Below are 23,509 nucleotides of genomic sequence, written 5' to 3' on the forward strand. Positions count from 1 at the left end.
TTTTTTTTTTTTTTTTTTTTTTTTTTTTTTAAGTAGGCTCCACGCCCAACACTGGGCTTGAACTCACGACCCTGAGATCAAGAGTTGGACGCTGCACCAACTGAGCCAGCCGGGCGCCCCTTTCCTCCCTTTTTACTCACACTTGAGCTAGAGTAAAAATCGGACTGACCATTTTCTTCTTCAGCATTTGGAAGGTCTTGCGGGCACTACTACTTCTAGTAGCTAGTCTTCTAGCTTCTGTGGTGTGCTATATTATCAGTGTCTAAATGCCTTTTTAATTTTTTTAGGGATACCATCTTTTCTCATTAATAGCATTTCTATTTACTCTTAGCCTTTATGATGTGAAGCTTCACTAAAACGTGTGTGCTGATAGGGTTTTATTTTTACTCATCTTGCTTGGTCCATAAATGTCCTGTTGCTAAGAACCCATGTTTTTCTTCACTTCTGGAAAATTCTCAGCTATCGGTTCTTTACATAGCGGGTTTTTTTATTCTTCATGTATTTTCTTCAGGGACTCCCAGAAGATGCTGGTTAGAACCTATTTATCAATCTATTCACTTCGCTGAACTACTTTTTCATATCCTTTAGGCCTTTGTCTCTGTGGTACATCCCAGCGGAGTCCTGTTACATTCCAATTTATTCCATCTCCAGTTTGTCCATTTCTAAAATTCCTATTCAGTTTTTATATCATCTTTTCTTGTTTCATTTTTACTGATTTTATTTCATAATTCCATGTTTATGTGCCATGGACACTGTGTCATCACTTACCTCTTTCAGGTATCTTTCATCTTTTCAGGCTTTTTGATGAGAATAATTGCATCTGGATTGAATTCATATTCCAGGTGGTGATTTTCTTAACCATCTTTCTTAGCATTCTGTTCACGTGTTTTGAAATTTTCATCTCTGGGCTCATTCTGAGTTCTTTCTCATCTGCTGTACATTCTCCCCTTCCTTGCCGAGCCGTTCTGTGGCTCCTTCTCCCCGACCCCACACCCACACCAGGGCTCCCGTGATCACACACACCCCGTCAGTGTCATCACAGGCTTCCAGGCGGCCTGACGGGCTTCTTGGTCGCAGAGCCGTCCACATGCTCGTGTGTGCGCGCCTGGGAGTCCCACCCAGACTCCCCATTTTCCTGTGGGCCACCGTCTCCATCCCTCTCTGGAGCCCAGCAGGCCCATGGCTGCAACTGTAGCTACGATTCTGTGCTTTTGTTTCCTTTCTGATCCACAGAGAAGTTTGTCTTGTTCAGCACAGATGTGTTATAGATTAATTTTTACTTTTATCACTCCACGTATTTGGAGTTAGATTATGAAGTTGCTGTGCCATCCTGACTAGAAGTACACCATCTTCCCCAACCTTTTTTTTTTTTTAATATTTTTATTTCTTTAAGTAATCTCTACTCTCAATATGGGGCTTGAACTCACGACCCCGAGATCAAGAGTCACATACTCAGGGCGCCTGGGTGGTTCAGTTGTTAAACGCCTGCCTTCAGCTCAGGTCATGATCCCAGGGTCCTGGGTTCGAGCCCCACAGCAGGCTCCCTGCTCCACGGGAAGCCTGCTTCTCCCTCTCCCACTCCCCCTGCTTGTGTTCCCTCTCGCGCTGTGTCTCTCTTTGTCAAATAAATAAATAAAATCTTTTTTTTGTTAAGTTTTTTTTTTTTTTAATTTATTTGTGAGAGAGAGAATGAGAGACAGAGAGCATGAGAGGGAGGAGGGTCAGAGGGAGAAGCAGACCCCCTGCTGAGCAGGGAGCCCGATGTGGGACTCGATCCCAGGACTCCAGGACCATGACCTGAGCCGAAGGCAGTCGCTTAACCAACTGAGCCACCCAGGCGCCCAATAAATAAAATCTTTAAAAAAAAAAAAAAAAACAGTCACATACTTTACTGGCTGAGCTAGCCGGGAACCCCTTCCCCAACCTTTTTCAGTCAGTCAGAAATTATGTTTCTACGCTGTGATGTTTTTTAATAATAATCCATTAGTTTTTTCTAATGCTGATACGAATTTTCTGTTCTATGTGCAGCGATGTTTTGGATCCCATCCTACAGTACATTTTATATTTGCTAATGGCTCTAAAAGATTATGTTCTTTTTTTCTTTTTTAAAGATCATATTTAGGGAGAGCACGTGCGAGCACAGGAGCAGGGGGAGGGGTAGAAGGAGAGGGGGAGAGAGAATTCCAAGTGGACTCTGCACTGAGCGGGGCCCCACGCGGGGCTCAGTCTCACGAGCCCGAGATCATGACCTGAGCTGAAATCAAGAGTCGGACGCTCAACGGACTGAGCCACCCAGGTGCCCCTAAAAGACTGTTCTTACATAAATGTGTACTTTGTGTGATTTTCCTTTGAATTCTGAACACAAATGTATCTAAGGTAGCTATAACAAAGTTTTAAAGTGCCCCAAACTTTTAAGACAACCTTATGTAACCAGTAACAGGAGAACTTTCTCAGCAGTGCGGCCAGGTGGTCTGGTGAGGAACTACCACAGGCCCCAGTCCTAAAAGGAGGCCTGCAGAAAGGGAAAGCTCCTCCTACTCTGGGCAGCATTGCTTCTCGGCTCCTCCTGCATACAGTGGGAGCCCTGACACCCAGGGGGGCTGTCACTTTCCTGAGGTGGGGTGCCAGTGAACTTTGTCCCTCCTCCACACTCAGAGAGCTCACACCTGCAGTTTGGCCACGGCTCCTTCGCCCCATCCTCCCAGAGTATCCTTAGCTGACCCGTTTGGGCGCAGTTGGCCCGTGCCTCTGCCTAGGTTAGGTCTGACGTATACCGCCTCCTGGATCTTCAGCTGTCTCCATACTTGTCTTTCCTCCCATTGCTGCCACCCCCCCCCCCCCCCCATTTAAAAGCATATCGCTTTTCCCTGCATTATTCCTACATGGTTACAAATTCTGCCCTTCACTCTGGGTCCTAAAATGGGATTACTTCAGGGAGAATATGCCTGAGTGGGACAATCTCACTTTTTTTCAGCAACTGTTGACCACTGAGGAAGTGGCCACATGGCCCACCCTGGAGGATGGGGGTGTTGGGACCCTGCTCAGAGGCACCTTTGTAGGAGAGTCAGGCAGGGGAATTATGGGAACATGCTTTCCTGGGGTCAGGACAGACGGGAGTCTGGGTCTGCTAAAGACCGTCCTCTGTGTTCGTGACTGTTTGCCTGAGAAGTCTCAATGGTCCACAGAGTGTAGCTTCAGGCTTGACAGACTCCCAGGTTCTCCTTTGCAAGAAGAGTAGTGATGTCTTTGGGGCCAAATCGGTTTCTGTCTGTCCCTACGTGATAACAACCTTTTGTGCCCCATGTGTCTAGACTCTGATCTCCTTGTTCTGCATATCTGGAAATAGGTACTTTTCTGCACTCCAGCCCCGCATTTTTCAGTCTCCCAGAGGCCTTCGCCACCTGCCTAGAGCTCCTTCCCAGCTCCACATCAGCACTGGCCCCCATGGCTTCCCCTCTGCTCCTCCCACAGTCCCGTTCCTTCATCCCTCTCTACTCTGGTCTTCGCTCGGAACCTGCTTTCATCTCAGATCTTTTCTTCTGTTGTTGACTTGTTCCTCCCTGACTTAATCTCCACTCTGCTCAAATCGTGCCCTGCTAGTCCAGACACTGCTAGTCCTCTCTTCCTTTGCAGTCTCCCACTTTCTTCCTCAAATGTTGTAAAGCTATTTTGCTGGCATAGTTAAGCTGTGTGCTTCTAGTATATGGGTTTAATTTTATTTCCTGTATATGTCATTGATATTTGAAATCTATCCTTTTTGTTTCAGATGATGTGATCGGAATTGGGAAAGGGGAACTGATTCAAAAGCAGGAGTTAACTATAGATACGGAGTCTCCAAAAAAGTCATCTGGCCAAATGAATGGAAAGGTCCCTGAATGTGGAGAGACCCAAGAACAGGAAGGATGGACAAAAAGATATCAGAGAAACACTTCAACTGAGAAAAGATACAAGTGTGATGAATGTGGGAGAAGATTCACTCAAAACTCAAGCCTCATTAGACATAAAAGAATCCACACTGGAGAAAGACCCTATTCATGTAATGTGTGCGGCAAAACTTTCATCCAGAGCTCACAACTTATTGACCATCAGAGAATACATAACCGGTTAAAACCCTATCAGTGTGATGAGTGTGGAAAAGCCTTTTATTACAGTTCACACCTTGTTCAGCATCAGAGGATCCACACTGGAGAAAAACCTTTCCAATGCAATGAGTGTGGGAAAGCTTTTCACTACAGCTCAGGCCTTGTTCGACACCAGAGGACCCACACAGGAGAGAAGCCATACCAGTGCAGAGACTGTGGGAAGGCTTTCTGTCTGAGCTCACATCTGATTCAGCATCAGAGAGTCCACACTGGGGAGAAGCCGTACCACTGCAGCGAGTGTGGGAAAAGCTTCAGCCAGAGCTCGGGCCTCTTCCATCACCAGAGAATCCACAGTGGGGAGAAACCCTATGAGTGTGATGAGTGTGGGAAGGCCTTCAGCCACAGCTCAGCCCTGGTGGGACACCAGCGCATCCACAGTGGAGAGAGGCCTTATGAGTGTGACGTATGCGGGAAAGCTTTCAGTTACAGCTCACATCTTCTGGGACACCGAAGAATCCACACTGGAGAGAAGCCCTATGAGTGTGACGTATGTGGGAAAGCTTTCCGGCGGAGCTCACACCTCATTGTACATCAGCGGATCCACACTGGAGAGAAGCCCTGGTGATTGTCGGCGCTCATTCCTGCAGAACGCAAGGAAAGCACAGCTGGCAGGGGACGCCCCCATGACAGCGACATGGGGAATTCTGTGATCACCACTGCAGTTTGCGCAGTCATTTGAGAATACTTCCGGAGCTGAGACAGGTGATCCCGACAGCTTACCAAACAAGCGCGTCCTTCCACATTCCCAGACTTCGTCTCTGAAGCCAGGGCTCAGGAAACCTCAGTGATCCGTGAGATATGTACTTGGGGGTTGTAGAGACAGCTGCTGTCCCTTCCCTCCTTCTCCCCACTGTTTTCTTTGGAGTTAGGATAATGGTCTTGTCTGAAGTGTGAATTTAGAGTTAACACCTCATCTACATAAAAAAAAAAAATCCTGCATTTTAGGTTAACTTGATAAGAGACATCAGCCTATCAATTATCTACATGAAAACTTTGTGAATACAAAAACCACTCTGTAATCTGGGATGAACGATTTGTGCAGATAGGAAAGGTCAGCAGGGGGATGGATCATGCACATTCCAGTGACCCTTCACATCTTCCACCAGAGATGGCAAACGGGCCAGTGGGCTGTATTTGGCCTGCAAATGTATTTTTCCCAAATGCTATTTTCTTCAATAATATATAAAATTTTTCAAATTTTTAAAGCTTTTTTTTTAAGGTTTATTTATTTGGAGAGGGAGAGTTCCAAGCAGACTGCACTGAGCACGGAGCCCAACGCAGGGCTCGATCTCATGACCCTGAGATCATGACCTGAGCCAAAATCAAGAATCAGACGCCCAACTGACTGCACTACCCAGGTGCCCCAGTGAGTAGATTTTTTTAAAACATTTTGTTTTAGAGAGAGCATGAGCAGGAGGAGGGGCAGAGGGAGAGAGAGAATCCTCAAGCAGATTCCCTGCTGAGCTCAGAGCCTGAAACAGGGCTCAATATCACCACCCTGAGATCATGACCTGAGCCAAAATCAAGAATCAGATGCCCGACTGACTGTGCTACCCAGGTGCCCCAATTTTTTAAAAATCTGTCGATTTCACATAAAATATGACTTTCTGGATTCTCTTAAAAAACGCATGCTGTGACAACACTAGATGGCGTATTCCCACAAGGCAAGAGTTGACTGGAACAGATTATCACTGCTGTGTGTTTAGACGTAGTCCACTGCCACACAGCTTCCTGGGGTCTCCCTGTGCTCCCTGCTCCTCCACCTGGGGGAGCCCTGTCCTGCCCTAAGGGCTTCTCAGGGGCTTGTGGGTTCCAGGCCAGCTTGCCACCAAGAGCTCCATCCCCCAATAAGATTTTCTCTGAAGAAAAGGGCTTTCTGCTAACAACAGCTTGAAGATTTAGATTAAAAAATAAGTTTAAAAGTGTGTGCTTGTGCACCTGAAGGTAGAGGAAAGCCACTTTAAAATCTTCCTTAGATAGGGTGCCTGGGTGGCTCAGTCGTTAAGCATCTGCCTTCGGCTCAGGTCATGATCCCAGGGTCCTGGGATCGAGTCCCACATCGGGCTCCCTGCTCCATGGGAAGCCTGCTTCTCCCTCTCCCACTCCCCCTGCTTGTGTTCCCTCTCTCGCTGTGTCTCTCTCTGTCAAATAAATAAATAAAATCTTTAAAAAAAAAAAAAATCTTCCTTAGATAGAATGTATAGGTAATTATTGAAAGTCACCTGCAGCCGCTCCAGGTGAAACCCGTGGAGACTAGTCCTTTGGGTGAGATGAGAGCACAACACACGTGATGGGGCTCGACCCTCACGTCAGAGTGAGAAGGCCTGGGGCTGAAAGCGGAGGTGCAGCTCAGAAAGAGAAGCTTGGAGATCTGAAGTATTCAGTGACAGGAGCAGCTGTGGGAAGGCTGCGGGATGAGGCCCAAACGGGAGACTGGGGAGAGGTGAGAAGAAAAAGCTATGAATATGGGAAGGTCTGGGATAAACGGAGGGAAGGAGAAAGGCCAGAGACGCCAGGAAAACACTGCAGACAGGAAGCCAAAGCAAAGGTAGTGAAAACATGAGGTGAGAAAGCATGATTTAAAGAAATGTCAGTGGAGGGACGCCTGGTGGCTCAGACAGTTAAGTTCAAGGCCTGATCGGGGTCCTGGGATTGGGCTCCACGTCGGGCTCTCTGCTGAGCAGGGAGTCTGCTTCTCTCTCTCCCTCTGTGCTCTGTCTCTTGCTCTCTTGCTTTCTCTCAAGCTAATAAAGCAAATAAAATATTTTTTAAAAAATGAAAGAAATGTGGAGGTTGAGAGGCTGGAGATGGGAGCACTGAGTATGAATCCACCCTTCATTTCCATGCCATGTAGGACAAATGCCTAATATGAAAGGCCCTCACCCAAATCTGAGTTCACTACTGTTTCTTTGTATCACTCAGGACCCTGGCCCTGCATGGGTCTCTGAGTGTTGGGACACAGGACACTTCTCCTTAGGTATAGAAAAAGACTGTTCAACCCTGCTCAGCCTGGACTCTGCCTTCTTAACAAAACCAGCCAAGCAGGAGGATTCTCCCCCAGGAGCAAGAATACATTTCTGGTGGGGCCCCTGGGTGGCACAGTGGGTCAAGCATCTGACTCTTGATTTTGGCTCAGGTCATGATCTCAGGGTCATGAAATTGAGCCAAGCCCCGAGTCAGTTAGGTGCTGGGTGTGGAGCCTGCTTAATATTCTCTCTCTCCCTCTGCCCCCACCCCACCACCCTGGCTGGTGCATGCGCCTGCACTCTCCCCATTCTCTAAATAAATAAATAAATAAATTTTTTTTTTTAAAGAATTCATGCTTGGCCTCTCTGGGAAGCATGTAATTTACCCATTCCTCCTAAAGAGGAAAAAGTGTGAGATAGAAATACCCATTATAAATTAATTAAGTGATGTAGCAAAAGGAAAAGTCCTTTGCAAACTCTGACATCATGGCTGCCATTTGTTGAACATCAGTTGTGTCCAGCATCGAGCCTGATGTATCTGATGTCAACGTTCCAACTCTTCTGTAAGGTACTATTTATTATCGCAAACAATGTGTAGATGTAATTTATTCTTATGAAAGGCTTATAATAAAATGAAAGTTTTTAATACATTTAAATGTTAAACAGCCTATAAAAGTATTTTTAGAATATAATAACTAAAACAGACAAAATATTAAAAGCTGGAAGTAATAAAATGTCAACAGTGTATTTAGGTAATGAAAAGGGAGTGAGTCTCACCTTTTCTTTCTATTTCTCTGTATATTCCAAATGGAAAAGTTAGAATTCATCATACACATGTAGTAAACACTTTTTAAAAATTAAAATACTACAGAATTGAGCTTTTCTGGAGATGATTCTTTGATAGCCTTTTCAATTACTGCCTCAGGACTGGTTTAGAGTTTTCTACCTTTTTTAAAAAATATTTTATTTTTAAGTAATCTCTACACCCAACATGGGGCTCGAACTCACAACCCCGAGATCAAGAACTGGACTCTCCACCAACTGAGCCAGCCAGGTGCCCCACAGATTTTGCTACTTCTTGAATGAATTTTGGAACTAAGGGTTCTTCCCCAGAAAATCACCAATTTTGTTGAGATTTTCTAAAATTTTGGTAGCATACTTACTTCTTCAGCCGCTATGTGTCATTTACAATTCTTAAATATTTTCTTTCAGTTGGATTTACTGTAGGTTTGTGGGATTTTTTGCGTTTTGTTTTTTGTTTTTTTAGTTTAGATACCATTAGTTTATTATAAAAGAGAGACATGAAAATTATTTACATGATGAAAGATTTCACTTCACTGGAATGAGCAGCTTCACTTCATACCATTTTAATAATGATTCCAGTCCACATACTTTCCAATGTGACCATCTCTAAATAAGAAATAATCCTTGTCATCTGGAACTACTTTGGTGCCTCCATATTCTGGGAAAAGAACTTCATCTCCAACTTTCACAATAACTGGTTGAATCTCTCCACCCTTTCCTTTAGAGCCCCATCCAACAGCTACTACTGTTGCTTGGAACACTTTTCCTTGAGATTTTTCTGGAGCCATAATACCTCCTTTGGTTAGTTTCAGCTGCACTCCTTTCAACTAAAACTCCATCGAAGAGGGGAAGAAACTTTTAAAAAATGCTTGCCTTGCCATGACTCCAGCCGCCCCAGTTCTTACAGGTTTGTGGTTTTTAATAGGCTTGTTTAAAAATGTTTCACTCTTGAATCTATTAATGTCACTTTTTCTTTGTTCTAATTCATTTACTTCTGGTTTATCCTTATTTCTTTTCTAACCTTTCCCTTGGGGATTTCCTTCTCATCCTTTTTCTAATTTCTTGAATGCTTAGTTCATTCATTTTCTCTTTTTAAATTTTATTTTTTAAGATTTTACTTATTTATTAGAGAGAGCACAAGCAGGAGGAGAGGCAGAGGGAGCTAGAAAGGGAGAAGCAGACCCCTGCTGAGCAGGGAGCCTGACGTGGGGATCCCAGGACTCTGGGATCATGACCTGGGCCAAAGGCATTTAACTGACTAAGCCACCCAGGCGCCCCTCATTTTGTCTTTTTAAATAATGAAAGCAAGTGAGAATATACATCCATTGAATGAATGCTGTTATTTTTAAATAGTCCACTAGTGTTTTTGTGGGTGGTTTTTTGTTTTTAGTAGCTTTGGGAGATCTAAATAGAGAAGAAGAGGGCCCTGGGTGTCATACACTGGACTGCCTGCTTATGCCTCAGTCATGAAGGCAGAGAGGCTCTATCCAGGTAGAGGAAGGACGTAACCAAGCCAAGGACCAGGGTTTTACCAGGAAGCCTCATTCTGACTGATGTTCAACCACTCATTTCCACAGCCAGGTGCTCCAAGGCTCTGGCAAGCTGATTGTGTGAAGTTGATGGCAGCCTGAAGCTGGGGGCATACCTGAAGAATATTCTGGACTCCTTAAGAAGTTCAGGACCTGGAGCAGGGTTTGTGTTTGGAACCTGGTGAGAAAATTTGACACAAAGATTAGATAAGGAGGGAGAATCACGCTGGTGAGTGCACTGCACTGGAGGAGGCGGCAGGGAACAGTTGAGCATTGTCTGCAGTTTTAATTTGCTCAGCAGGCTATGGGGACGTTTTGTGCCACAGTCAAGGGAAGGGGCTGGCTTTCCATCATGTGCTTCTGATGGAGAGAAGAGCAGAGGTTATGCTGTTTTTAAATTTCTCTCCCAGAGAGGACAGTTCTCTAAAGCTGGCTTACTTGGAAGTTACTCATTTCTCCGTTCCCTAAATGACCTTTCCAGGTTTATTTTTTAATTTTTAAAAAAAAAATTTTTTTATTATGGTATGTTAATCACCATACATTACATCATTAGTTTTTGATGTAGTGTTCCATGATTCATTGTTTGCATATAACACCCAGTGCTCCATGCAGAACGTGCCCTCTTTAATACCCATCACCAGGCTAACCCATCCCCCCACCCCCCTCCCCTCTAGAACTCTCGGTTTGTTTCTCAGAGTCCATAGTCTCTCATGGTTCGTCCCCCCCTCCGATTTCCCCCCCTTCATTCTTCCCCTCCCGCTACCTTCTTCTTCTTCTTCTTTTTTTCTTAACATATATTGCATTATTTGTTTCAGAGGTACAGATCTGAGATTCAACAGTCTTGCACAATTCACAGCACTTACCAGAGCACATACCCTCCCCAGTGTCTATCACCCAGCCACCCCATCCCTCCCACCCCCCACCACTCCAGCAACCCTCAGTTTGTTTCCTGAGATTAAGAATTCCTCATATCAGTGAGGTCATATGATACATGTCTTTCTCTTATTGACTTATTTTGCTTAGCATAATACCCTCTAGTTCCATCCATGTCATTGCAAATGGCAAGAGCTCATTCCTTTTGATGGCTGCATAATATTCCATTGTATACAGAGCCTGGGTGGCTCAGTCGTTAAGCGTCTGCCTTCAGCTCGGGTCCCAGGGTCCTGGGATTGAGCCCCGCATCAGGCTCCCTGCTCGGTGGGAAGCCTGCTTCTCCCTCTCCCCCTGCTTGTGTTCCCTCTCTTGCTGTCTCTCTCTCTCTCTCTCTTTCTGTCAAAATAAATAAATAAAATCTTAAAAAACAACACACACTTGGGGCGCCTGGGTGGCTCAGTTGTTAAGCGTCTGCCTTCGGCTCGGGTCATGATCCCAGGGTCCTGGGATTGAGCCCCGCATCGGGCTCCCTGCTCGGTGGGAAGCCTGCTTCTCCCTCTCCTCCTGCTTGTGTTCCCTCTCTCGCTGTGTCTCTGTCAAAGAAATAAATAAATCTTTAAAAAAAAAAAAAACACACACACTTAAGATAATTATTCTACAAAAACAATCATATACTGTTTTGTAACTTACTTTTTTTATTCAATATGCCTTTGGCATTTTTTAATTTTTAGCTTTTAAAAAAGTTGGATCTAAATTCCCAAATGTGGACATTTGGGTTTCCCCAGTTTAAATAAACAATGTTTCTTTGTATATGTTTGAACATTTGTGTATTTTTTTAAAGATTTATTTATTTATTTTAGAGCTCAAGAGCTGGGGGAGGGGCAGAGGGAGAGAGATCTCAAGCAGACTCCCTGATGAGTGCAGAGCCCCAAGTGGGACTCAATCTCACGACCATGAGATCATGACATGAGCGAAAATCAAGAGTTGGTGGCTCAAATGACTGAGCCACCCAGTCGCCCTTTGTGTAAGCATTTCTATATAAGTAATTCCAAGAAGCTAAGTTGTCGTATCAAGAGGTATGGACTTTTAAAGTCTTGCCTTCTGAAAATATACAACCCAAGAGTGCCAGTATTTTCACACCAATCTTTTTATCTTTAGTAATCTGAACAATTTAAAACATTTTTGTTATTGTTTTAATTTAAATTCTTTATTAGTGAACTTGAGCACCTTTTCATGTTGTCTATTTGTGTTCTATAAATGCTTACCTAAGTTGTTTGCCATTTTTGCCATTGGCTTGGTGGTATTTTTCTTAATTTTTTGTAAGAGGTCTTTGTGTGTAAGGAATATCAGTCCTGTGTCTTTTAGATGGGTGACATATTTTATGCTGAGCTTATAAGTTAGTTTTTATTTTTTTCATTTAAAATTCCAAATTTTTACATCACCAGTTCCATCTGTCTTTTCCTTTATGGGTTTTCAGTTATATGTCTTTAGGGTTTTATGTCATGCTTAGAACTCTCCCCACTCCGAAGTAGCAATAGCTTCCCAGCCTATCTCCCTGCTCTGTCCTTGTCCAACCCCCTTCATTTACAACTTTATTTTTAACACAGCAGCCAGAAAACTCTTTTCGATACCTGTATCTGAACATGTTACTCTGCTGCTCAGAAATTCTGAATGACTTCCCATCTTGGAGTAAAAAAACAAATGTATCTTTGAACTCACCCGAGACCCTCCTATCTTTCCCTCCCTCTACTCCCAACACCCTTTTGTTGCCTTAGCTCCAGACACACAAGCCTCCTTCCTGTGCCTAGAATATTTCAAACACACTCCACTCCATGCTGTGCATGTGCTATCCCTCTCCCTGAAACAGCTTTACCCCTGATGATGCACTCGCTCGTCTCCCTCAGTCTTTGCTCAAATGTCAGTGTGCTAGTGAGGTCCTCCATGACCACCCTATTTAAAATTGCATTACTTCATTCTCACCCCAAACTTTGCATTTCCTTCATTTTATCCTTGGCACTAACATCCACCATCTAATATACTATATATTTTTCTTGTTTATTGCCTGCCTCCCTACCTCATACGCAGAAGCACACATACTAAATTACAAATTCCATGAAGTCAAGAGTATTATTTTCCTTTAAACTATAGTTCCAGCTTCCAGAACAGTGCCTGGCATAGCAGGTGAATAATCAATATTTGTGTAAGAAAGAGAAAGAGGGAGAAAAAAAAACTAAGCATTTCTGACCCATCAGATTGGCAAACATCAAAATATCTTATGCTATTGTGTTGACAGGTATAGGTAAACAGGAACATCTCTAGTAGGTTCTATGGTTGGTAATTTGGCTCTAACAAAAGTACAAATGTCCCTACTCTGTACTCTAGTAATTCTATTTCTAGGAATATATACTATGTAAATACCCTTACACATGAGAGACACATGTTTACAGTAATTTGTTGCAGCAGCGTTTCAAAAAGAAGATTGGAAACAACCTGCCTGTCAACGGGGTAATTATTAATGAAGGATGGCACATACAATGAATACTATGCAATTGTTTAAAAAAAAAGGCAAGATCGAGGAAACCCTTTGTGCACAATCTCCAATATCAGTTGCTAGGAGGAAGCAAGCAAGGCGCAGAAATGCTACCATTTGTGCAGGACGACAGCGAGGGTGACATGTACCCGCCTGACGTGTGCACGGAACAGTGCGTGTGCCCGAAAACCACAGGCTGCCAAAATCAGATGCTGAGGACGCTTACTCTTTTCAAATATTGAGCTGTGTGAATGCTTTACTCTTTCGTACTACGCTTCTAATAAGTAAACCTAAAAAATTCGGAGAGGGGAAAAGCTTCAGAAAAAGAACAAAGAGGGCGTGCCCGCGGGCCCGCGCACAGCCTGCTCGTCCACGCGGTCCTCCGCGGGCGGGGCCACCGAGGCGAGGCTTCCTAGAGCGGCCGGAAGTGCCGGCGGCCCGCGGCGGGCGCCCATTGGTCGGCCGGAGCCCAGCCTTTGTTCCGGCCGCCGGGAGGGGGCCGCCGCGGCGCGTGAGTGCGCCCTGCGTCCGTCGCCTCCGCAGGGGAGGACGAGGGCCGAGCCTCCGGGGCGGACGGGGAGAAGGCGAGGCGGCGCCTGCCCCGCAGCCGCCCAAGTGCGGGCTGCGCCTCTCGGGCGTGCCGTCGGCGAGCCTCCGCGCAGCGCCGTGGACACCTGGCGGTTCTCGAGGGCTGACGAGGGCCGGCCGCTCGTCAGCCCCGCGGGAACGGAGTCTGACAGACGGGAGCTGCCGCGCGGGCCGGCCGAGGGCGCTTGCGTCCGTGAGCGCGCAGATGTGAGTCGGCGCCCTGCTCGCCCTGGCTCCCTCTTTAGCTGTGTCTATGCTCACGGCGGCCTTTGTCATCTCCGCGGTAACGACGTCCCCGAAGCACGGTTCCGAGAGGTTCTCCTTGAATCCGCCCCGGGGAGGACTGACCTCCCAGCCCACAATGGCCGCGGCCCCGGAACCCGAAGGACAGAAAGCACTTGCGGTACTCAAGGCAGAAGAGCAGCGCTGGGGACGGGACGCCGTCTCACCCAGCCACGCCCCTCACAGGACGGAGGTCTTCCGGCAGCACTTCCGGCAGCTCTGCTACCAGGACGCGCCTGGGCCCCGCGAAGCCCTTACCCGGCTCCGGGAGCTCTGCCGCCAGTGGCTGAGGCCAGAATGCCACACCAAGGAGCAGATTCTAGACCTGCTGGTGCTGGAGCAGTTCCTGAGCATTCTTCCCAGGGACCTGCAGGCCTGGGTGCAGGCGCAGCACCCGAAGACGGGCGAGGAGGCGGTGACTGCGCTGGAGGATCTGGAGCGGGAGCTGGATGAACCGCGGAAGCAGGTGGGAAGGGGACACTCGTTTGGCCGGGCGAGATCAGGGCGTATGGACCGAGCCAAAGCAAAACAAAAAGCATGTGAAAGAACACCTGGGGGCGTCTACTGGGTTATCGTAGCGAAGAACTAGGCTTAGGGAGGGACCCGACTGCCAGAGTCAAAGAACTGGTACAGACCCAGGGAACTGATGCCGTTTGTAAGGGTGGATCCGGGAGAAGTTACGGGAAGGCAAGTAGGTAACAGAGGTAAACAAAGAATCCTCCAACATTCATACCTTTCTATTAAAAAATGGGCTTCCTGGTTAAAAAAAGAAAAAAAAAACCCTCCCTTTCCATGGAAATAGTCAAGGTGGGTTCAGATAGATGTCGAGGATATTACAGAACAGCACTGTCGAAAAGGACTGTAATGTGAGCCACATGTGTAGTTAAAATTTTCTAGTAGCCACATTTTAAAAAATAACAAGTGAAATCAAATATTGTTAACCCAAAATAATCATGTAATCAATATGAAAAATGAGGTACTTTGCATTCCTTTTTTGTACTGTTCTTAAAATTCAGTGTATATTTTACACTTTGTGTATCTCCATTCCTACGAACCACATTTCAAGCGCCCAGTGAGCACTGTGCTTGTAGCTATCATACTGGACAATGCAGTTAGAGAAGAAATGCCCCCATTTGGTGAAGGTTGGGCTAGATAATTTTTGAGGTTCTTTCCAAGTCAGAATACTGATCCTGGACCTCTGCCATCATTGTGAGACGAGACTGAATTTCACTCTCCAGTGGCCTGAAGTATAGGGATTAGTTTCTGACTCTTTTTTTAGTCATTATTTCCATTTGCAATTGAATGAGACTTTTTCCCATTTGTGTTCCTGGTCCCTGGCAAATCCTTCTTTTGATCTTTTCTCTGAAGTTCTTTAAGTTCTTTCACAAAATCTACAAGGCCAATCATACCTCATTGTTCCCAGGTCCCAGCCAATTCAGAAAGACAGGACAGAGTTTTCGAAAACTTGACCCCCTTGGGAAGACCCCATGAATCACTGACTGCACAGCTCCATCCCAAGAAGATTCAGCAGGAGCAGGAATCTGGGGAGCCCCAAAGGAATGGTAAGGAGCAAGAATTTATGTGTGTGAGGGAAGATAATGGTTTCTTGTGTTAGGAGCTTTCTCACTTTGATGTTCTCCTTTTCAAGTTTTCTTGCTTATCCTCCACCTCACTGTGGAAGATTTTATCCCCCTTCCGACCTTTGCCTCATCATGGAAAGAATTATATTTTAGTTTTTCATTAGACTTAAAAGCTGCTTTTTGGCCCAATGGATGGGGGATGGGATTTAAATACTCATTCAAGTTAATAATACCTTACATTTCTATTTGTCGTTACCTGATGATTCTAGTTCTAAATTCTCTTAAATTTACATTTTTAACAGGAGAATTCATATGACAGCCTGTATTAGTCTATTAGGGCTGCCAGAACGGAATACCACAAGCTGGGTGACTTACACAACAGAAATTTATCTTCTCACAGTTGTGGAGGCTGGAAAGTCCCAGATCAAAGTGTTAGCAGGCTTGGTTTCTGGTGAGGCTTCTCTCCTTGACTCACAGACTTGCTGTATCTTCACATGGCCTTTTTGCTGTGCACACACACTTTCGCGATCTCTTCCTCTTAGGTAAGGATGCTAGTCCTATTGGATAAGGGCCCCACCCTTATAACCTCATTTATTCTTAATTACTTCTTAAAGGCCCCTTTTCCAAATGCAGTCACATTGGAGGTTAGAGCTACAACACATAAATGGGGGGGAGGGGGGCAGGGCACAATTCAGTCCCTAATACATCCTCACACTGAAAGAAGTAGGAAAGAGAGAGCAAGAACTAGTCAGTATAGTAGGCTTTTTGTTTCTCCCATGTTAGGTTGACTGGGTTTTGGTTGTCGTTTGCTTCCCCACCCCAGTAATCCGTTCACTAATTGAAAACCAGATGTCTGGTGTATCCCCAGGCTTCAATAAAAAGTAAACAAACTTTAAATCCCAGTTTGCCCAAACACTCCTTTTTTCAGTGCTCCCTGTCTTCTCTAGAGGCTCTTGTGTCCATACTGCCTCCCCTGGGCAGTATTTATACTCTGGCCTATTATGGATTCCATTCTCACTACTTAAAATTTTACCAGTATGGTTCTCTCATTCTCTAGGTTCCCTGCCAGGTGATCTGTCTAATCTGAAAAATGATTTTAAGTTAAGATATTTGTATTTCATACCTGGAAAGATGGCATTCAATTATGTATAATTTAAAGGAGTCTTTTCATGCTTTTAAAGCATAGTGTTGGTTATTGGTTAGATTTAGAGGTGAGGTTGAGACCCCCTGTTCTGTTCATTCTTCTTTTATTAAACATTTGTTGAGCAGCAGCTACATGCTAGGCACCATGCTAGATGTCAGAAATACAAAGGAAAGACTTCTCTTCAAAAAACAGAAGTGGGCAGTAATGCTATAACCTACAAAAAAAAAAAGGACAGCTATCCCTGTGGCAGGCCCACAGAAGTGTCACAGAGTAGGTTTGATTGAGCTGAGATGGTCAGATGGGTGGGAACTGGGAAGGGAGAACAATTCAGGCAGAGAGAACGGAGGGGGGGCGGGGGGCATGAAAGCTTAACATTCTAAGAACAGCAGTTGCTCTGAGTTGATTTTGATGAAGAGAATTTTGTGGAAGGGAAAAATCAAAGGTCAGTGGTGAAGGTTCCTGAATACCACGCTGAGGAAACAGATGGAGGTCTGTTACATTATTTGTTTGTTTGTTTGTTTGTTTGTTTTATTTATGTTTAAGTAGGCTCCACACCCCAACACCAATACAGGGCTTGAACTCACAACACTGAGATCAAGACTTGAGCTGAGATCAAGAGCCAGATGCTTAACCAACTGAGCCATCCAGGTGCCCCCGTTATATTATTTTAATAGAGGAGTGGATGACACATTTGTGTTTTTTAAAAATCACTATCCATGATTCTACTTTTTTAAAGTTACAGAGAAAAATATTAAAGAAGGATATCTCCAAATATAGACAAAGATTATTTGAAGGCAATGAAGTCACAGATGACTTATTCTACTCTCTTTTCCAAAGTCTATAAGTGAATGAGCACACCACTATAAATAGGGAGAAAAGATAAAACACAAGGGGGGTGAGGGGAGACCACTTTCAAATATAGAAGATTTTAGACCAGTGCCCAAATAAGGCTGGAGAGAGAGGAAGGAGAAAATTCAAGAGATACTTATTATTCATTTATTAATGAACAGGTCTGATTAGACATTGGTGGTTGGGGGTGTTTTAATAAAATCCAAGTTGGTGACTTGGGTGACTTGCAGATAATGGTGTAAGTAATTGAGAGGAAAATCAGAAGGTGGGAGTATCTTATGTGTGGAAACTTAGAATGGATTCAATTCTTATACATGTGAATTTGCTGTACCTCTGAAACATCCATCCAGTAGGCAGTACAGTTTAAAATATGGTTCTAGATATAGGAGAAAGATGTGGGAGGAGATAAGAGATTTGCGAATCGTCCCTGGGTAGATGATAGAAGCCATGGCTGTAGACGAAGTTGACCAAGAAGAATGTATAAAGTGAGGAGAAGAGAGGCACATGCAAATTTTTGAGGCATGCCACCACTTGAAGTTTGGGTGGAGGAAGAGGATTCTACAAAGAAGACACATCAGGGAGTATCAGAGGAGTAAGAAGCAGAAGAGGGTAGTAGTGTCACTAAAGATACCAGGAGCTTCAGCCAGCTATAGCCAATGCTACTAATGGGACACAGGCTAAGAACTGGTAAGTGTCCACTTACTGAATTTGGCATTTAGAAGTTAGTGGTAGTCAAGAATAGTTTCAGAAGGCAGAAGCTAAAAGATGTAGGCTACTTTAATAAGCTTTAGTAAGCTTAACTATGTGGGGTCTTCACCTTTTCTCTGTGAGCAGGCATATTATAAGAAATTTCTCTCCCTGCCTTTGGGAGGAGACAGGACAAGCAGTGAGTCATAAAATAGGTCACAGTAATATTTTAACATGTCAACATGCTAAATTCTATGTAGAACACAGAATTATTATGACTAATGGATAGTCTGTGCAAAACTCTTAAGTTCTAAATGGTCTTCCTTGTTTTTTTTAATAGATATTTCTGGACTAGTTCACTCTACTTCATGTTATAAATTCAGAAAAATACACAGTTCCTATACCTAAAATTGTAGAGGGTTACACATGTGCTGCTATTAAAATAACTTTTCAAGGAAAAGTATGAATTGTCTTTTCTTAATCTAATACACTGAAAGGTGCTTCATGAAATCTAGCTATCCTATGAGGCCTGAGAATTTTTAGGGAATCCCTTTTGTCTGCATTGAACAGCATGAATAGGACTTTTTTTCTAAGGTACAGCACCAAGAGCCATACACAGTTTTTATCTGTGTCACCACCACCGCCACCACCACACTCCCCACCAAAACAACTGACAAGCAAAAAACAAAACCCACCAAAACAATACAAAAACAAAATAAAACTGCAGAAATCACAACACATTTCAAGACGTGTCTTTCAACTTTATTAAAAGCATGTAATGTCCGGTCCAAATCCTCATTTTACAGTTGAGGAAATATGCCCACAGTGGTTGTGACTTGTCTAAGTTTCCAAAGAATAAGAGGCAGAGCTGAGATTACAGTCAGAACCTGGGGCTCCTGCCCGCTGGTCCAGAACAACTGTTAAAAGCCATCAGGATAATGTACCAAAAAGTCACTATCTCTCAAAATGTAAATTTATTGTTAAATAGACTTTTTATGCACTATTTCTTATTTTAAGAAATTCATTGTGGGGCGCCTGGGTGGCTCAGTTGATTGAGTGTCTGCTTTCAGCCCAGGTCATTATCCCAGGGCCCTGGGATCGAGCCCCTTCCGGGCTCGCTCTGTCAAATAAATAAATAAAATCTTTTAAAAAAAATTATAGTATCTATACCAGCAAGGTATTATTATTTGTATTAGCTGTTGGCTAGCATAATAGGACTCCTCTCTGTAAACATAACTGGGAATTACAATAGCATTAATCACTTAATACAGAATTATCTTCGTAGATGACAGAAGAACTTGGATTGCAATTCTTTGTAGCACATTTTAAAGTATTTCAAAGTGAACTTTTTGGACATGCTATTAACCCACAACACTGACTCTCCATTAGCAGATAAATGACAGTCTCTTTAACTCCCAGTTTCACTGCACTCGGCATTTAACCTTGTCCTTGCTCCCCTAGACTGTCAGCAAGTTGTACACATGGTAATCAGATGATCTTTACTTGTCCTCATCTCAGTGACCAGCAGGGTTGGACTTATCTCGAATTGTAACTGATAAGGACTCTTGGTATTACATATGCCAAAATAACATTGGAAGGTCAGCCCTGGCAGAAGGTGTTAGATCCAAATATTTTTCATTTTGTCTGTTCTAAAAGAAGGTCTCTTGGTGTTCCTGGATAGTTCAGTCAATTAAGCGTCTGACTCTTGATTTCGGCTCAAGTCATGAATTCAGGGTCATAAGATCAAGCCCTGCGTCAGGCTCCATGCTTAGTGGGGAAAGATACATAAACAAGGCCCTGAAACTGGAGTTTTATCTGTGTCACCACCACCGCCACTATTGAGATGAGAAAAGTTCACATACGATAATTTTCATACAATATTATCCTGTACCCTGTTCAGTTGCAGATCAAAGGGAGAGGGTTATCATTTCAATTGCTGACCAAGAAAAACCAACTTTGTATTTAAAAAAAAAAAAAAAGCCTTTTGAAGTTCTGGTGAGATTTTTCTCTAGATTTCTCCTGAAGCTGTGGGAGAGAGACTCATCCTGAGGACTGGTAGATTACACTGAAGATGGTGGACTGACCACTTAGTTTTGTCTTTTTTTAATTCATCTTCATCAGTAAGCCACAGGAAAGCCAACCAGTGGTGACAGCTGTATGTAAAAGAAGTGGCTGAGCCAATCTGCTGATGTTTGAGAACACTTTTCTTAATGGTATGGAGGTGTCTCTGATTTCCATGATTTGCTTGATCATTATTACCCTACTAACTTAGCAATACTTCTGTCACACATTATACTTTTACAAATGCTTTATCATACATTCCCTCATCTAATCAAACTATAGGTAAAGAGGAGGGCACAGAGGTGATAAGGAAACCAAAATAGTGGTGCTCTGCCAAAATTTAAGCAGTTCTCAGACAGTTCCAAGACTGGAATCTAGACCGCCCTGGCTCTAATTTAGTCCTTGTCATTTCTAGCCAAAGATAATACAGCAATTAGGTTCCAAAACAATATCATCTTAGAGGAAATATTCCAACTTTGAGAAAGTCTACTGCCTGATTTAAAAAAATAATAAAATAATAATAATAATAATAAATTTTTTTAAATTAAAAAAAATCGTTAAGGAGGAACTGATTTGAGGAAGAATGGTAGCAAGGGGACATGGTGGACAGTGAAGAGTGGACTTCACGGCATGGCACTCAGCCATGTGAGCCAGTGTTTTCCACCCCCAGCCCAGGCACTGAAGTGTCCGGGTAGCTCTTGCTGCTGCTGCGGTCATGCCAGGTGACCACTGAAAACCGTAATTACATGACTGTTGCACAGTGAGGATTCCTAGGTTTGTTGAGATGGTGGTCACAGCAAGACCAACTAGGTGACTTTCTATTCCCTCCAAATCATCAAAACCGCTATTTTCTTATAAAATTCATCTCAACAAATATTGAGTACTTGCCATTATGTGCTATTCTGTACTAAGCTTGGGGTTGAGGACATGGGGAGCAGGAAGGAGAGAACACATCCAATTTGGGAAATTAGGGAAGACTTCCTGGAGGAGCGAGCATTTGAGATGGACCTTGAATAATAGCTAATAATAGTGTGGTTCCTGGACCAGCAGTATCTATCAGATCAGGAAACTTGTTAGAAATGTAAAAAAAAAAATTTTTAAGATTTTATTTATTTATTTGACAGAGAGAGACACAGCGAGAGAGGGAACACAAGCAGGGGGAGTGGGAGAGGGAGAAGCAGGTTTCCCGCTGAGCGGGGAGCCCAATGTGGGGCCCGATCCCAGGACCCTGGAATCATGACCCGAGCTGAAGGCAGACGCTTAACGACTGAGCCACCCAGGCGCCCCAGAAATGCAAAATCTTAAGCTCTATTCCAACTTTATCAAATAGAAGTTCTGGGGTCAGGAAGCCTGACATTCTGTTTTAATAAGTCATCCAAGGTGATTCTGATGTACAATCAAGTTTGAGAACCACCATGCTAGGATTTGGACAGGAAGAGATGATAGTTTCAGAAAAAAGGATTCAACCCAGCACATACACCAGACCATTGTCACTTCCTACTAATCTTCCTGGATTGATCCTGACCTACATGTTCTCAGTCTGCTTTTAATTAATTATTATCCTTCACACATTCCCCTCCTTTGATGGTTCCTAATCACTACACTCCTCTCATATCCCTAACCCCACTGTCTTCTCCACTTTTACTCAGTTTTACTCCCACTTAACTACCTGTGTTTCAGGCCCCTGCATGTTTCTCCCAAACTTTTACCTCCCTCCCCATTTCTGTTCTTCGATCCCCTTCTGTCCCTCTTAATTATCCTCAGCATATCTCTAGTCCTCATTTACCACTCACCACTCTGCCTTTGCACAGGATTGCCAGGCAACTCCCTGATCCACATCAGTGCCTTTTCCCCTCTTCTTAATCTGTTCCCAAATAATTTTTCTGCTGCTGTCTTCCCTACTGGCCTCTTAATCTCTTCCTTATGTTGTCAATATACGTTTTGACAATGCCAAATAATCTAGTTTGTACATTGTATGTGACTTTGTTTTTTATAACACATTTATAACATTTACGTGTTCGTTCTTTCATAGGCTTGGCTTCTCAAACCTAGACTAGGACATGTTTGTGTACTCTTTGTTACAGGTGATAAAACCAGAACTAAGAATGAAGCATTGTCCCAGAAGGAAGATTTGCCCAAGGACACAGAATTCCTTGGGAAGATAAATGACAGACTTAACAAAGACATTCCTCAACATCCTGAATCCAAAGATGCTATTGAAAGTGAGGGCAGATTAGAGTGGCAGCAGAGGGAAAGAAGACGCTATGCATGTGATGACTGTGGGAAAAGTTTCAGTCACAGCTCAGACCTTAGTAAGCACAGAAGGACTCACACTGGAGAGAAACCATACAAATGCGATGAATGTGGAAAAGCCTTCATTCAACGTTCCCATCTCATTGGACACCACAGAGTGCACACTGGAGTGAAACCCTATAAATGTGAAGAATGTGGGAAAGATTTTAGTGGGCGCACAGGTCTTATTCAGCATCAGAGAATCCACACAGGTGAAAAACCCTATGAATGTGATGAGTGTGGGAGGCCCTTCCGTGTAAGTTCAGCCCTGATCAGACATCAAAGAATTCATACAGCAAATAAGCTCTACTAAGATGGTGAAATAACAGAGGTTTTTAGCTACTCAGCTCTCCTTCATTATCAGAGAATCTGCCTTAGGGACTGTGAGTATCCTGAATATAGGCAAAGCTTCAGTCATCATTGAACATTTCTCTGGCACCAGAGAATCTACCTGAGAAAATTTCCTTTTATTTCTAAATTAGTTCAGTTTCTTAGGAAGCATTAAGGTTATTTCAGAAAGCCTTGTCTGTTAACAGATTGCTCCCTTGCAGCCCAAAATAACCATGTTTCTTGGTTGAAAGATAGTGAATTCTACTTCTCAGCTTTCCTTTTTACTTGACTATTCTGTGTATGACATTAGGCAAAACAGTCACATTTTTCTCTGCCTTCATTTCCCCCTTCTGTAGAGGACACAGTAGAGACCCACCAGGTATGTTGTATTAAGTTAGAGCTGCTTTTGAAATTAATAACTAAAACAATACTAAGTATTTATTTTCCATCACTACTGATATAATGGCCATTATAATGTATAATCATTTTGTGGCATTTGTTTGCCAATGCTAAAAAAGAGGAAACTACCAAAAAAGAAGCAGGGTAAGGAAAACATTCAAGTGGGAAGGAAAGCAGTAAGTGATGAGTAGGAGCTACTGCGAAGAGGGATGACCGTAATGAGGATAAATCACTCCTCTTCTGAGTCTCAGGGTCCTGGAAACTGAGAGACGTGGGGAGGGATTGGTCCAGAACTGCACTGTCCAATGAAGTAGCCAGTGCCCACATATGGCTGTGTAAATTTAAAATTAATACACTCAAAGTAGAGAATTCTGTTCCTTAACCACATGCGGCTAGCAGCTACTGAACTGGACAGCACAGACACAGATCATTTTTATCATGGTGGACAGGATG

General features: G+C 43.7%; 2 protein-coding genes and 1 pseudogene across 9 annotated transcripts in view; 2 read left to right on the top strand and 1 right to left on the bottom strand.

The window, feature by feature from the left end:
- LOC117997503 (zinc finger and SCAN domain-containing protein 16-like) overlaps positions 1-5,349 on the top strand; it is an 8,470-nt gene extending 3,121 nt beyond the window's left edge. For all 5 annotated transcript variants that reach the window (XM_034985842.1, XM_034985839.1, XM_034985841.1 and 2 more), the window contains one exon: positions 3,767-5,349. In XM_034985842.1, the coding sequence (XP_034841733.1) occupies positions 3,767-4,707 (941 nt within the window). In that variant the 3' untranslated portion in view covers positions 4,708-5,349. The remainder of the gene's footprint in view (positions 1-3,766) is intronic.
- Positions 5,350-8,475: 3,126 nt separating this feature from the next.
- On the bottom strand, positions 8,476-9,894 carry LOC118027239 (annotated as a pseudogene).
- Positions 9,895-12,846: 2,952 nt separating this feature from the next.
- ZSCAN16 (zinc finger and SCAN domain containing 16) lies at positions 12,847-23,158 on the top strand. Of its 4 annotated transcripts, XR_004675834.1 has the most exons (4): positions 12,847-14,180; positions 15,138-15,276; positions 20,096-20,187; positions 22,120-22,198. XR_004675834.1 is itself a non-coding variant. In XM_034985865.1 (3 exons), exons 1-3 carry the CDS (start codon positions 13,686-13,688, stop codon positions 20,122-20,124), a joined length of 663 nt encoding a protein of 220 aa, XP_034841756.1. In that variant the 5' UTR covers positions 12,847-13,685; the 3' UTR covers positions 20,125-21,163. The 4 variants fall into 4 exon arrangements, 3 of the variants coding, with proteins under 3 accessions (XP_034841756.1, XP_034841757.1, XP_034841755.1); XM_034985865.1 differs by lacking the exon at positions 22,120-22,198 and having other exon boundaries at positions 20,096-21,163; XM_034985866.1 differs by lacking the exons at positions 20,096-20,187; positions 22,120-22,198 and adding an exon at positions 15,597-16,395 and having other exon boundaries at positions 12,848-14,180.
- The last annotated feature ends 351 nt before the right edge of the window (positions 23,159-23,509 follow it).

Source organism: Mirounga leonina, unplaced genomic scaffold (assembly GCF_011800145.1).
Source record: "Mirounga leonina isolate KUSES-001 unplaced genomic scaffold, KU_Mleo_1.0 Mir_366, whole genome shotgun sequence".
Taxonomy (NCBI): domain Eukaryota; kingdom Metazoa; phylum Chordata; class Mammalia; order Carnivora; family Phocidae; genus Mirounga; species Mirounga leonina.

What these genes read in the sequence shown, in the direction of transcription:
- ZSCAN16 (XM_034985864.1), top strand. Translation starts at nt 13,686, where the DNA reads ATGCTCACGGCGGCCTTTGTCATCTCCGCGGTAACGACGTCCCCGAAG. An exon ending in TGGATGAACCGCGGAAGCAG is followed by an intron (nt 14,181 to 15,137) that starts GTGGGAAGGGGA and finishes CATTGTTCCCAG; the next exon opens with GTCCCAGCCAATTCAGAAAG. An exon ending in TGGGGAGCCCCAAAGGAATG is followed by an intron (nt 15,277 to 22,119) that starts GTAAGGAGCAAG and finishes TCTTTGTTACAG; the next exon opens with GTGATAAAACCAGAACTAAG.